We start from the raw sequence: 15,285 nt of genomic DNA, 5'->3' as shown, positions 1-15,285 counted from the left end.
TCCGACTTGTATTATTTGCCTAAGTGTTTAACATGTCTAATTGCTCATTGAATTACTTGATATGCATGCTTATACTTGTGCTTTACTTGCATTGTTATTATCTGTGTATTCTACTGGGATTGAGGAGGTTCGGAAGGCGGTGGCGATGGGATCGCATGGCGGTTAGGCTGGCAAAGGCTGTGGGACAGCGGTGAATTATTATATTAGAAATCCACTAAGTTAGATTACCCTTTTTCATTGTGGTTTTAAAGTTAATGTTTTAAATTTTACTTATGGTTTAAGCTTGAATCTTGTGATGGATATGAAGCTCTAGGATTTCCTCTGGCGTCCCGGAGTCTTATATCTTACATTACCAGGCACTGTTACCATACTGAGAACCTCTGATTCTCATTCCATACTTTGTTGTTATTTTTCAGATGTAGGGCACAACCCACCTCGATGAGTTGCTTGATAGTGACAGAGCGGAGGATCCTTACTATGTTTTGGGAGTCTTTTGGTTATTTTGATTAGTTCTCTCACTTTTGTATTTATTTTTGCCTTAGAGGCTTACTTTGAGCGAGATATTCTGTATACGTTGTTTTAACTTTCAAAACTTTGTATGTCTGTATATAACTAGCCGGCTTAAACTCTGCGAGTTGCGGCTAGTACTTTATAACTATTCTACTTATATATTTATATATGTCTTGATGTCTCGTATCTTTATCTTGTGCCTCGATGCGTGTAGCTTCGTGTGAACGTTTTGCGCTTTTGAAACTCTGTTTTGAGCTTATTTATTCATCGGGCTTCTAGAACTACTATTTCTTTCTATATATATTATATATAAGCCTTAGAACTGTCGTGACCTTTAATTAACCTTTGCTTTACGACTAAAGGTAAGGCTTAGGGTAATTAGAATGTTACAATAAGAACCAGGTTAGGATATCAAAACAGGGTTATATCATGGATATTTTTTGTTGACAAATGTGTGAGTTTATATGTAATATGTATGTTTTGTCAGTCACCCACAGCCTATCAGCCAAATTACTCCCATAATCCCTCCTACAAGTATGCTCGTCACGGAATGTCTTAACCTCAAATGATAATGTAGCAGAATTTTTAGCTACGTATATCAACCAAGGACATGTATCTTCTGCACATCTAGCTCTGACCCTCTCTTTTTCATTTTTGATGTACATGCAATCCCTGCCTTCCCACACAAAAAATTCTTTCAAAGCTACTTTAAACCTTTCCATTGTTGCGAATTGCATATCCAGCTCAAACCTAACATTGCCATATTCATTGTCCTCATTGAAATCAGGACATGCAACAACCTTTTCATCCTCTTATGAGACAAGGGTATGAAACTCTTCAGAGGTATAATCATAAATGATTTCCTCTTCAGACTCACTTTCAACATTTGGATCTCTGACACCTGCTCCTACTAGACCATTATTTAAGCCCATATCCTCACCAGCCACCACTAGAGCATAAGGCCCAACTCCTGCATTGGGTCCGACTCCACTTGCACCTGACCCACTAAGTCTTGAACCATTATTCCCTGAATTCTTTGCAGCTGACCCACTTGTCCCTGCTCCACTCTCCATACCCTTCCTTAAAACATGTCCCTTTCTCCTTTTTCTAGCATACTTCTTCGAGGATTTTTGAGATGGCTTCTTTGGTGTAATAACTTTTTTTTTCTATTTAGTCTCTCTTGATGATTCTGAATCACTGCTCTCACTCTCATAACCAGGTGGAGGTGGCTTGTATGCTTCATCTTTTGTACTTTCATAACTATCATGTGAAGAAGAAGAAGGCTCTGTCTCTACAATCATATGTTCTACGATCACAAGATCTTCACTAACAGAATGCTCGAAAAACACATAAAACTCCTTTGGGTGATCATTGTTAAGGATGCAATCACACATGTCATTAATCTCCTTGTCACTCTTCAGAATGTGCAATCCAAGCTCTATGTTAGAGCAATTACAATCCAACCAATACATTGTTTTGTACTCCAGATACCCTAAACTCTTAAGCAGTTCTTCCATGTCTTTCTTATTCACAAGATCTACATCGATAGGAGGAAATCTTGTCACCTTCCCATCTCTGTAACGTAAAATTCCACTTCCATCTCTAATAAATTTGCCATCATGATAAAACTCAGGCACAACAAAAGCAGAAATCTGCATCACATTAAAAAATGGCATTATATACATTTCAAAATATCGACTAACATAAATTTTTAAACTTCAACCCAAAAGATTTAAACGCAATAAGGATAAAAAAATTGTGATTTTTCTAATCAATACTTGACTAAAACAAGTTTAAACTTTGAACATGTCCTACTTTGCCCTAATTTGTAGATAAATAATTACAGAAAATTTAACCCTAACGAAACCGATTTCTCAACCAATACAAATTTTTAATCATAGCTTTCTATTACGGAGTACGACCTATCTGATGTTCTTCACGCACGCTAAGTAAAACATGAAGAAAAGGGAAGAACAGAAATGCCACTCACTGTGCCCGACTACTTTTGCAATGCAGTACCGTCATCACAAACTCGTTGTCCCTAGAAGCTTATGAGTACATGCCTTAACTCACAGGTCGTCAATGTCAGGTATAGTTTTTGGAGGGAATGAAGATGAAGGGTTTGTCTGGGTTAGAGTAAAGCATAAATGACAAAGGAGAATGGGGGGTTATGAAAATTCAAAACAGCCTTCACAATACCGTTTCTGAAATTGAGAAGGGTCAATTGGTATCAATTTGGAGGAAGACAATATTCATGTGGTGGAGAAACTGATATGTCATCGCTCCACCTTCTCCCATCCGGTTGCAGGGTCCGCTGTAAGCGGTTTCGTGTGTGGTTGAGGTCCGGTGAATCAGTTTTGTATCTTCAAGGGGCGTTTTGTTTGTCGTTCAAATGGTTAGAGACCAGATTGAGCATTTACTCTTTTTTTATTATGTATATCATAATTTAAAACAACGAAAAAAATAATATAAATCGTAATTATAAACAATTTAGGACCAAGTAAAGAAAGAGTAAATCGTAGTTTTTGTTACTAAGACAAACATAAAAATTGTTGTTGCATTTTATGATTTACTACAAAAAGAAATTAAATGAAAATCGTGATTCTCTTTTACTGCATATAAAACATTACTTTAAATTTAAACTATAATTTATTTGCCAACAAGCCATAACTCAATGGCATTTATCCTTTTTTTTGTCTAGAGGTCTCAACACCTGATGTAATAGGCTAAATTTTTTTATGAGAGTAGAATGAATGATATATCTCAACATTGTAACTTTGTGTTTTTTAAAATTGTGTGAAGTATACAAATCAAATTCTTAGATTTATGTTTAAAAAAAAGTTGAGGTACAAATCAGACTTTCTAACTTGTGTACCTCAAAAAGTTTTAATTTTTTAAACACAATTCGAAAAGTCTGACTATAAAAATCAGAGAATCCGATTTTTGTATCCAAAAATCAAAAATCAAATAAGATGTTCTGATTTCTATACTTTCCAAAAATCAAACAGTTCAATTTCTACTCTCTAATTAAATCATCTCATATTTCAGAAAAACACCATAACAGTTCATAATTCAGTAAAACAAATATCAAAAGAAAAATGGATGTAATGACCACAAGAAAAACTACTATTTATTCTGTCTTTATAAATACATATTTACACCACTTGGTATTAAGAGATTTGCTACGCTTTACTTTTGATTGTATTAAGATATTGTTGCATATTATTAAATATCGATACTTTAAAACTATTTTTTAAAACAATAATCAACAAGGCACTTATTTAAACTTCATTTTAATCTCTTCATCAGTAGCAAGCGTTTCCGAACAGTAAAATATGTTGAATATTCAGGAGTATTTTCTTTAAAAAGAAATTTTTTGATCCAGACTCTCTTACCAAACTGTTGCCCAGAAAGACGAGCATTAGTAATTACTTTGACACCCATTAGACAGATAAACTCCCATAATTTGAGTGCTGGGCAAAGCATCTATCCATCCAAGTGGAAATAATACACTCTGCATTAAATTAGAAATAGCAAAGTAGTGACCTCTCAAGTGCTAACGAGGGAGGAACCATGAGCTGGATAGTTTCCCAAACAATGGAAGGCCTGTTAATTCTGAACACATTAATATTAACATACTGAAAAAGAAAATCTAACAAATGTAAATGAACTGACCTAAGAAACGGCTACACTTTTTAACATTATAATATCACTACTCAAAAGAAAAATTAATAATATACATTGATATCCTAAGCCTACACTATACTAATCAGGACAACCATAGGAATGCATTCAACGCTAGAATTTGAGGCGGTACCAACTACCAACTGCATCATACAAACTCATCTGCACTGCAGTAATTACCGCAACGCCTAAACTAATTACATACTATAGATCTAGCAACCTTTGAATAGCCAAAACCAATACAACTTCAGACCATCAGTGGATAGACCTGCTGCTGGTTTCAACTGATGTCACAAAATAACATCCGACTCTCATTCTCATTCTCCCACCAGTGGAAAAATTGAAGGCACAATACCCAACATGTGCCTCACCGATTTCGCCTTGCCATAATAGCATGCTGAGTGGCTTTACTGTCGGCTTTTATACGGTCAGCATACATGGGAAGGCGAATTATCTCATTTATTTCGTTCAACAAGTCCTCCTCAGTGATGTTATCTTTAATACTTCGCATAACCTGCAATAAATTGCAAGATGGCTGTAGGCAAGAAAGACGATAATAAATTGATGAAGTTGAAAAATGGGTGTCAATATAGCACCTTCCTGTATGTATTAAACTCGTTCGGAGTTGATTTATCTGTCCTCACTCGCAAGAATACCCATTCCTGATTATCAGAATTCCAAGAGCACTCTATGATCTTTCCAGAATAATCAGCAGGATCTGAATCATCTGCAGATTTTAAATTTAGAGTCAGCAATTTCAATTAGTGCAATTGAAAAGAATAGGGCATAAGCCACCCACTTTAACAACATAAACAAGTAGCAAATCATGTACAGTATTACTAAAGCATTATCTCCCCTCCCCTCCCCACCCCAACCCAAAAACAAAATTTGTTGACACGGAATTGGCATGTAGAACACTTCAGAAAACATACAGATAACACCATCATTACTTCGTTTATTTCCTGATCACATAGAATAGTGATGTTGATGAAGCATGAGTGAAAAATCACATATCAACTTATGATTAGTCGAACAAGTATAGTCAAGTAAAAAATTGACTGACCTCCAAATGCAACCCTATTCCCATCCATTAGTTTCTTCTTTCCACGTTCATAGAGAAAAAGTAGCTGGTGATCATCATCGACCTATCAACATGGGCAGCTTAAATTAGTTGGAAGCATCAGCAAGTCAGCAACAATAAATGACCATGTAATAATTGAACAATATCCAACTCCACAATCACTAATGAGATTATACAACCTCAAAGAGAAAATCAACTGAATTCAGCTCCGCATATTTCCATTTTAGCAGGCCCTCATGAGTTCGTGGTACATATGGATCGTCCCAGCCCTGATCATTAATATTGTCAGTAACAATCTCCATCAATCTAGAATCATAAGGAAGAAGTAAGAAAATATACACATGGATTTTCGAGGATAATGAATGGCCCTATGTAACTGGACTATGTGGTAGTCTAGGAACATGGTCCTCTTCATTTTCATTCCCTCCCAAACTTTCACTGAACATCATATCAGATTAAGCTATATCAGCCAGAGACATTTTATTCTCATTCTAACACTGTCGAAGTATGTCCTAATGCATATATCTTAACAAATGAAGCAATCAAACAGGATTAGAAGCAAAGAACCAAAGAGCAATATGATCCAAAGTAGTTTAATTGCAAATTTGGTATCAATATACAAGCATAGGGTTCAGGATAGAAAATCTCATTCTGCTCTTTGGTCCCTTAAGATTATCAAAACCTACCTGAAATATGAGACCATCTGCCTCATGTGAAAGCTTTTTAATGAATTCCTTTAAAAGCTTACTGACAGTAGAGAGCAACCAAAAATCTTTCCTCCTCACCTGAACATTTCAAGCATATCAAAAATGCAACATGGGAAACTAACGTAAATCTGAACTGTTCTAGGCTAAATTAAATGACCAAAATAAATACCCTAAATGGTTCCAGGTCATATCTGTAGTAAGGGTTCCTGCTCTGGAAAATATGTTGCCTTTCTGTATTTCTAGGTTCAATTACTTCTTTCTCAAGCATCTTCCACCGTTCATAGAAGGGTCGCTGCATCAATTGTTTGCCAATAATCATACACAGCTAGGTACAACTTGTATCACAGAATCAAAACTAAAAAGAGAAAACAATAAACATGGTGGAAGCAAATAATTGAAAGAAAAACTCGAAGTTCAAATTATGTTTCATGAAAGCATATTTTCCACCAACATGTTTTATTGACCCATACAGAGGTTACTCATCCTGTGAAGAAACAAAAAGGAACCAGACACTCATGCTAGTAAGACATAATGTTCATCAGAACCAATTTAATTGCTTAATCAACATAATGCAAAGTAGAATCTCTTTTTGTCAGGCAGCATGTAACTTGTTTCCTGTGATCTGACTAATAAAAAAATCGCCAAGAGTAACAACTAAGGACAAGATGATAGGTTAGCCCCAAATGCAGCGAAAATATATAAGAAAATGGAGAAAGGAAAAATGGAAGAATGAATTATTTAGGGTTGCTAAACATTTGTCTTAAAGAAAAGTTGGGACAAAATATATATTAAAAACAAAAACTGTATATGACTCCCTACCATGAGAATAGATTGAATAAAATTAATCAAAAACAATGGACATCATCCGGCATTACTTTGAGCAATTACAAATGAACCAAACCTCTATCACTGATACTTGGTTGATTGCCATCAGATCATATATAAGGTATCTTCTCTCCTGCTTATGTGAATCTGGCAATGTATCTATAATCATCTCACCATCAAGTAATGTGAAGTGATGGGTCTTCTCGCCCAAACCCTTAGAACCCAAAAATATAACATAACAGTTTTCATTAGTTTCTTCTTTTGCAATGAAAGGATTTTATTAAAACAAAGAGAGGAAGAATACAAAGTCATGGGAGGACAATATCCTCTATAAAAGATCAAAAGCTTACAACTTTTTCTCTTTTACATTTTTTCCTTTTTGGGGTGGGGGTTGTGGAAGGGAGGGGGAGGGGGGGAGGATCCAAGGAGGAATCAAGAAAAAATAGCTTTTCAGTCTCCCCACATATTGGACAGAAATCATTTGAAAAGATTAGGAGCTTTATTTGTAGTATACTGATTAATCAGTGATGATGGTACTCAAATGTCAAAATCTATTTCATAAGCTCATATATATATAACAAAAAGCAACATATAGGAATATACACACCTCTGTACCCCTGCAGGGAAACCTCATTTGGACCCTTCGAAAGTTGAAATTTCTATCAATTAAGTAACACCCATCCATCGTTATTAGCATCATATATCTTGTACCATCAGCTTTCCATGTTGCATAATAATAACGTTGTCGTAACAACTGCAAATTCTCCCTACATAACAATGATACAAAATTTAATGTCAACTAACAGATAAAACTCATACATGAATAAGAAACAATGTCTTAAACAAAACCTCTTGAAACCAATTAAGACAATTACAAAAATCTGCGAAATCATTGAAGCTCAAAAAACTGACAACTTTTCCAAGAGATCTAGTTTAGATACAATAATAAAATATATTCCAATTTTAATGATGGGACAAAAGCATCCTCACGGATTTGTACAATTCTCAAAATAAATAATAAATAATTGATCATTTCACACAATATCCCCTTTGACAAGCATTAATAACTTCCATAGACAAACAAGATGAAGATGCATGTAAGCAAGAGAATGAAACCATGATGCACAATCATGAAACAAGACATAATAACAAAAAAAGTATAACAGCTAAAACAAATAGCAGTCCTTGGTCTAATGTTTATAATTATAACATACCAAGATATGATAAAAGAAAATTATTAATGGCTCATGTAAGTAGTACCTGTTAAGAGAAACTGGATGTGAACCTGGAAATTGTGCATGTCCCCTGGGCTGCAAAATATAAGAGCTGAATGAAGTAGGTGACTAATCCCAAAGGAAGTATGAAAAATCCATAAAAGCTAGGAATGTCAATAACCTGGCTAAAATGAGAACTTTTTACACAATAAGACCAAAGCCAAAGGCAAGAGAAATAGCAAGAATACAACAAATGCCTTGAAAACACAAGAAATGTCCAAGCACATCAAAAGGCAAGCACAAGGCACAGCAATATGACAATTGACAAGCATAACACACAACTAAATGATAAAGTAGCAACCAGCATATTAAATGACATCAACTTTATTAAACTGTAATTGAATAAGAATGTTTAGCTGCACTGAAGCTAAATTAAAACATTGATTCCAAAAATGAGCTCGAAATCTAAGCAGTAGACTCGGGATGGAAAACCTACCCCAACACCCAATTTAAGTGTTTGATAACAGAACTGCCGGAATGCATCCTGCTGATCAGAAGGTATCTCATCTCCCAAAACATCATCATTTGTCAACCGTGTGTCTGTCTCATGGTTCTCCTGATAGAATGAGGAAAATTTCAGGATTTAAACATGTAACGTGGTTGACTCTACTATTTCCCCATGAATATGAGTATAACACTATTAAAGAAAAAGATAACATAATTATACCAAACCAACATTCAGGAATGTCAGGTACCACACAGATATCTGGCCTGATGCAAATCTTAAAATTGTCAGACCGCACAGGCAAACACAGACAGACATAAAGAAGTTAACAGTACTAATTTTTCTTCAAATGATACATTTACCTGTCACAGATATGACACACTAGCCAGCAGTGAAAATGGGCATTATTTTTTAAAAAAATAAAATAAAAAATAAAGAGGTGAAAAAAGGAATTTTTTTTTTCTTTGTTGGACTCATTATGTTCTCTTTTTATTCATGGAAAAGGAATTCATTAGAGCAAAAAGTATGGTAGGACTCAAGGATGACAAGTACCAAACAAGAACAGAAAAAGAAATTCAGAATGCAGCAAGACTTTCTTTTTGTTTCTATGTGGTAATTTAATTCACTGTGTATTAAATCATTCCCTCTATTCTGAACATTACCTCAAATATTACTTCAGTGAGGTGAATGTATCTAAATTTCTATCCTATAGTATTTGGTTCTGGTCCAGTTATATCGTATGGAGGACATAAAATAGGCATTCAACAACAACCAAAGAAACAGCAAAACCAGTACACTGCCACCAAAACCTTCAAAGCACCACAATGGAAAGGACAAGGTGCAATCAATATTGATCAGCAACTTCGATCAACTTCTTAAAAACCTGCAACTTTCCCTCAGTTTTTAAGCGCCACTTAGGACTTATCTAAGAAAATTTTAGATTCTAAATGCGTTCCACGAGACCAAACATAAAATAGGACTCAACACACCAGAAGATCAAAAAGTAATCATGTAGCATAAGATGATAATACAAGCAGAAATACCAAAATTCAATATATTATCCATACATTCAAATGGGGGACTGGTTCTCCATCATCATCATCATCTGGAACTGCTTCACCGTTGAGATCAAGTTCAGAAGATCTCTTCCATTCTGGAGTAGGAGGACAATTTACCATTTCAGGCTTTTTTTCATGATAAAATGCATACAATGCATCAATGTAATCAGGTTTGTAGATTCCTGGAGGGCGTGCATCAGAAAATATTTTTATTGCCTACAAAATGAACAAATCAAAACTCTAAATACATAAATCAAGCAACATTTGAAAAAGACATATTATGCAAGAGAGAGAGAGAGAGAGAGAGAGAGAGAGAGAGAGAGAGAGAGAGAGTTACAATTGTAAAATTACTGCATAACTGATTACTGACCTGAGTAACAGACATTGATGTAGTACGCATTAGATAATGGATAATCATGTATCCAGTACGATTATGTCCATGAGTACAGTGAACAAGTATATACTTCTTTGAGTGTTTTTGACGTGATACAAATTGTGTGACCTGGAAATTTAAATTATCACCGACAGATTAGACAATGCCATATTGATATGAAATTTCTTGCACACAATTTTGTAAAAGAAAATGTCAAAAAATTATGTAAGCGATAAAATAAGGATATTCATTTGAGTAAAAAATGAATCACTGATGAATCCTAGAAGAGGACATGAAATGCATGCCATGTTCTTTTAAATAACTTGAGATGACTGCAAAAATATTATCAAGAACAAACCTCATAGACAAATTGATTCACAGACAAATTATCAGGTACTGAATCGCGCCCCCTGCATTGGATCTAAAACACAACAACAATCTTCAAATGTAAGAAGAAAGTGGCATCACAGTTTTAAGCCACAAAAGATTGAAAAGCATTGAATTGGCAAGCAAAACTTGGCCACTACACACCTTTACATGCTTAATACCCTCTTTCTTTAAATCTGACACTGGATAGTACCGAGTAGTATTTGTCAAATCAATTACCAAGCCCAGCTGCAAATAAAGAGAATCATATGTAAATAAGCAGCATATTTTGTTAAAAAGATTTTCCGGATGAAATCAAAACATTCAATTTCTTTAATTTAGCTGCTAAAGACAAACAGCAGATATTGTAACCGAGTAAACAACTAGATAGACTGATACAACAAAAGTATATTTTTCTATTTGCTGAAAATCCAGAAACTATTTTCATTCGAGTACTCCTGCACCTCAATTTAAAGTTGAGGAAAAACGCAAAAAGGAACACATGAAACAGAAAAACTAAAATACAAATGGAAAGTTGCAGTTTTGTAGAAAACAATACTTACTTTTCTCCCTAAGACTCTCATCTGATGTATCACTTGTTTAAATGAGTATCTTTTACCAGGAGCAATGCAGTCGTTGAATGATTCACCAAGTGGAACCTTAGAAGGTATCATACCAAAAATTTCCTGGCCAAATGAAGGGCAATCCAACCAACCTGCAAGTAAAGAATAAAATGACAATATTTTGTTGTCACATACATGTGTGCGCTACACACATAGCACATCATAAATCTTTTCATTTATATTTAACCAAATTTACCATTTACAAAAAAAAAAAGGAAACTTTACATGTGAAAATCATCGATGATAAATAATAAAACCCAGTACAAGTCTACAAAGTTCAACATAAGGATAACCATCTGAAGCTGACATGCAGATAACTATAGCATCATGTGACCATATTAAGTTACAACGTGAAAGTAAGAATTGAATCACATTAGAGCATTACTGTTGATCACTTCCAAGAAAGCACGTGGACCAAGGAAGGAGACCCTCACCTGGTGGAAGCCTACTTTTATCATATGATTTAAGGGCCTTAGTTTGAAACAACTGATCATATCCACGTGACTGTGATAAATGCCCAGGTCTGTCATCAGAGCGTTCTCTCTTCAATCGTTGTTTTCTCTCTTCGCGCTCCTAAAAGAAGCAATATGTGAAGAATTGCATTACTGACTAGATATTTTAAGGTAAATACGGTTTGAATAATTGTGAAAACCCAAGAAGTAAACATGTAGCTTATAAATGATTGTGCTATTGAACAACCAAAGAGAATTATTGTTGGAAACTCTAACCAGTTCTAATAGAATGTTAACATAGCAAGAAAGAAATCTTGGGATTGTAGGCTTTTTCCTTTTTCTCTGGTCTCCTATGATGTCCAATAAAATTCCAAAAGATCAATCAAACTCCTTTTGCTAGAAGGCTTTTGATTAAAATCCTAATTTTCCACCAGTAAAAAAAAGTTTTCGTTTAAAAAGCCCTCGTTGCATTATTTTAACTATCACATTTCATAACACAGAAAAATCTAACTCAAACTTTGAATTACTGTCATTATGTGAGAGTATGAACAGACAGAAAGATGGAGTACGAGGAGACAGTAGACGGTGATAAGAAGATTTCATGCTAATCAAAACAAAAATTTTCTTGACTCAAATCACATGCAACATTAAACTGTTTCCAGTCAAAGTTGGACTCAACAAATACATCTTCAATCATAAATCCTTCCTTTTGTATTGCAAGAAGTCTTTAAAGCAATTTTTACCACCTACTCGTCAAAATAATAAGCCACAAACATGCTCAACTCAACACCTTATCATGTTATGATGGCAGCCAATCAAGCACATTTACAATTTGTATCGAGTATTTATGATATTAAGCCTGACTCCAGTTTCCAAGAAACCAAACGATTTATAATATACCAGAAAACAGAGCAGACAAGTACTAACATCATCACTAGAAGAATTGACCAAAACATCTGGGGAGTAAATGGATGGGATCTGAATGAACGACTTTCAGTCACAGACCTTAGAAAAGAAAGGACCCATGCCCACCTTAGAATAGAATGATATTCCCGAATCCTCTAGAATCTTACTTACACTAGATATAAATAGGAGAAAAACCATTAGATGTACAAATTATCAAATAACACAATTCCAAATCATGAATCGGCCAATCAGCTTTGATTCAAGGTGCTAGTGATGCAAATCGGTTAGTTGAAATGATGAGATGATAGAACTGCATTCATTGAGTCAATCATTCAATTCGATTCACATTGAATTGCATGGTTGACATAATTCACAATCACGCACCACATGCGGTCATGCACTACACATAGGTTGGAACATTCACACAAACAAACCAGGTCTTTTGTTACCCGATTTGTAGCCCAAAGCCCACCTACATTTTTTTCCTTTTGAAAATATAGGCACCGAATAAAAAAGGAGACAAAACACTATTTTCAATCACACCTATTTGACCTATAACCAATATTGTAATGTAGCTTAAAATTGAAAAAATAAAAGAATGGCTCGCTCACCGCTTGGTCTTAGCTTCGTATTGATGATAGAAGATTTTGTGATTTTCCATCTTATTTATGACTTCGGTGATGACCTTACGCTATTGCTTTTGTTGTTTCCTAGTCTAGAATATTATTCTATTTATGATACGTCATGTATAATGTAAATTTGCATTGTGCTTCTAAATCTAACAATTCAATACAATTCACAATTCAATATCCCTAGCAATTCAAGTCTTTAACTGCAATTTGATAACCTTGGTGCACATAATAGTTCATTGGCAATCAGTGTTATATTCAAAGGAGAGCACTTAAGCATTAAAATCCTCACTTCAGTACCCCAAAACCCTAAACAAATGTCAAATTTTAGGGGGCATCAAAAGGCAGATCACAGTCAAACCAAATGAAAATCATTTATGAACATCCATTCACAATTTCTTATCGGCATAATAAATGAGACACTAGTAAGTACTATCATAACTGTGGGAATCAAAGAAACATACACATCCATAATAAGAAAATAGAAACAGAAAATAAAAGATGAGAGGACAGGGTACCCGGCGTGCTATGTCAACTGCACTTTCAACACGTTCCTCTGGTGCATGGTACTCTTCGACAACATGTCCCTCAAAGATATCTTCATCTTCCTCAGGGACTGGCGATGCATTCAAGTCCATAGCAACTATCATCAAGCATCAAGCAACATTTCCTCCTCGCCAACACTACAAAAGAATCTCAAACTGCCCACAACTACCTTTGTTTGCAAGCAAAGCAACCCTTTTGCCCTGCACCATTCAAAAATCGGCCACCCCATTCTTAAACCAGCACGTTCACAAATTTTACCAGCTTGTGGTATAAAAGTATCAGCTCAACATAACAAAGGCCCAAAAATTTTTGCTAAAATCCTCAAATACAAAATGCTCACGCAATAGTGGAAATTAATAAAATATTGCAGCTGAAAAATCAAATACTCTGTCCTCCTATGACAATTAAGCTTTTTCTCCCACCATGATTACCCCAAACCCCAAACTTTCGAGAAAATTTGGAAATAGAAACAAAATAGCGAAATCCCAGTTAGACTCTCTCCTCTGACATGCTCCCAGCTCGCAGGGGGAATACTACCATTATCGAAATCAATGCGGGAAAGAAATGAACCAAAAAATTCACATGCGAAGCTTCGAATTACGAGGAAAACAAAGAAAAGAAGAGAACAAGAGAGCGCCCAAAAAGATCGAAATTTGCAAACCTGAGCAAGCAAAACAAAAGGGAATCGCGGGCGGAACGGCAAAATTGATCGGTGTTGGAACACGGTGGATCACGAGGAGTGGAGAGCGTCACTGAAAGCTGGTGCTGAAACCCTAGAGAGAGAAAGTTGTGGTAGAGAGAGAAAGAGAGCAGGGTTTGTTGGGGTAGAGAGAGAAAGAACAAAGAAGTGAGGGCTGTTTGTTGTAGCTTTGTTTTGTTTTGTTTTGTTTTTATTATTAACGAACGAACGAATGAAAATGAATTGAAATTGCGAAAGAGAGAGCGCAAAAACAAAGGAGGAAGAGGGCGTGGGACGAAGAAATACGTGATTCCGAGATATCTCTCTTTTTACCCACGACTTTAATATTATTGTTAGTGTAAATTAATTACAATTTTAATGAAACTTTGAACACAACCCGACCAAAAAAAGCCATCTATCTCCTCGGGTATTATCTATTTACTTCTACTTATTAATATACTAAAGATAAATCTTTTTTTTTTTCTATGGCCCAACCCGCAAGGCAAAGATTAATTGATCGTAGTACTGAACTCATTGATCAATGAGTTATTGCATACGCAAAACATAATTTAAATCTCGATATTTACTTAAACAAACTAGTGAGTTAACCACTAAATCAACCCAACTTAGTTACTAAAAATAAATCTTACTCCTATCCTATAATGATAATATTGTTTATGCACTAGCCCACTATAAGAACCTGACCCAAAATTATTAAAAACTCAATTAACAGTCTACAAAAATTAAGAGATCAGATTTACTTTGACAGTTATATCTGACTTGATATATCAGATTTGTATTCAGAGTTCAAACTCACTCCACCTATGTGTTCGACCTTATTTGTCCAACTTGGTATGCAAAATCTTAACTGCACCTACAAATATGCTCATATATTTAAATATGAGATCTTAACAATTCCAAGATAAAAAAGGGGCTAACCACCCCCACAAAAGGGAGAGGTTACAAAGTGATGTGATTTCGTCAATATCTATCCGACCTCATAGAGGTCACGACAACGGTAGTTCAGCCCTACTTATCTAAATAAGTAACTGATTCCTAAGATATCTCCTAATAATCTAGAAGTAATATCTCAACAACTTCTCTAACAAAAGAGAACGGTTATCCAC

The 15,285-nt window shown here is 35.1% G+C and overlaps 1 protein-coding gene across 1 annotated transcript; it reads right to left on the bottom strand.

Annotated features, from left to right (window-relative positions):
• Window positions 1-4,072: 4,072 nt before the first annotated feature.
• On the bottom strand, window positions 4,073-14,430 carry LOC130961120 (uncharacterized). The gene is made up of 18 exons (XM_057886804.1): window positions 14,141-14,430; window positions 13,452-13,679; window positions 11,381-11,519; window positions 10,887-11,038; window positions 10,489-10,572; window positions 10,316-10,378; window positions 9,955-10,086; window positions 9,594-9,800; window positions 8,518-8,637; window positions 8,068-8,117; window positions 7,415-7,574; window positions 6,884-7,021; window positions 6,152-6,274; window positions 5,962-6,060; window positions 5,455-5,544; window positions 5,258-5,339; window positions 4,791-4,921; window positions 4,073-4,708 (listed from the first exon to the last, which is right to left on the bottom strand). The coding sequence occupies exons 2-18, from the start codon at window positions 13,581-13,583 to the stop codon at window positions 4,562-4,564; spliced, it is 2,049 nt and encodes a 682-aa protein (XP_057742787.1). The 5' UTR covers window positions 13,584-13,679; window positions 14,141-14,430; the 3' UTR covers window positions 4,073-4,561.
• Window positions 14,431-15,285: the final 855 nt, after the last annotated feature.

Source organism: Arachis stenosperma, chromosome 2 (assembly GCF_014773155.1).
Source record: "Arachis stenosperma cultivar V10309 chromosome 2, arast.V10309.gnm1.PFL2, whole genome shotgun sequence".
Lineage (NCBI taxonomy): Eukaryota > Viridiplantae > Streptophyta > Magnoliopsida > Fabales > Fabaceae > Arachis > Arachis stenosperma.
This window is presented reverse-complemented; position numbering and strand designations above follow the sequence as displayed.

Excerpts from the sequence above, each read along its gene's own strand:
- LOC130961120 (XM_057886804.1), bottom strand. The coding sequence starts at position 13,583 with ATGATAGTTGCTATGGACTTGAATGCATCGCCAGTCCCTGAGGAAGAT. Across the intron at positions 8,118-8,517 it reads CACTTAAATTGGGTGTTGGG|CCCAGGGGACATGCACAATT; the intron begins GTAGGTTTTCCA and ends TATATTTTGCAG. Across the intron at positions 6,275-6,883 it reads ACCAAGTATCAGTGATAGAG|CGACCCTTCTATGAACGGTG; the intron begins GTTTGGTTCATT and ends CAATTGATGCAG.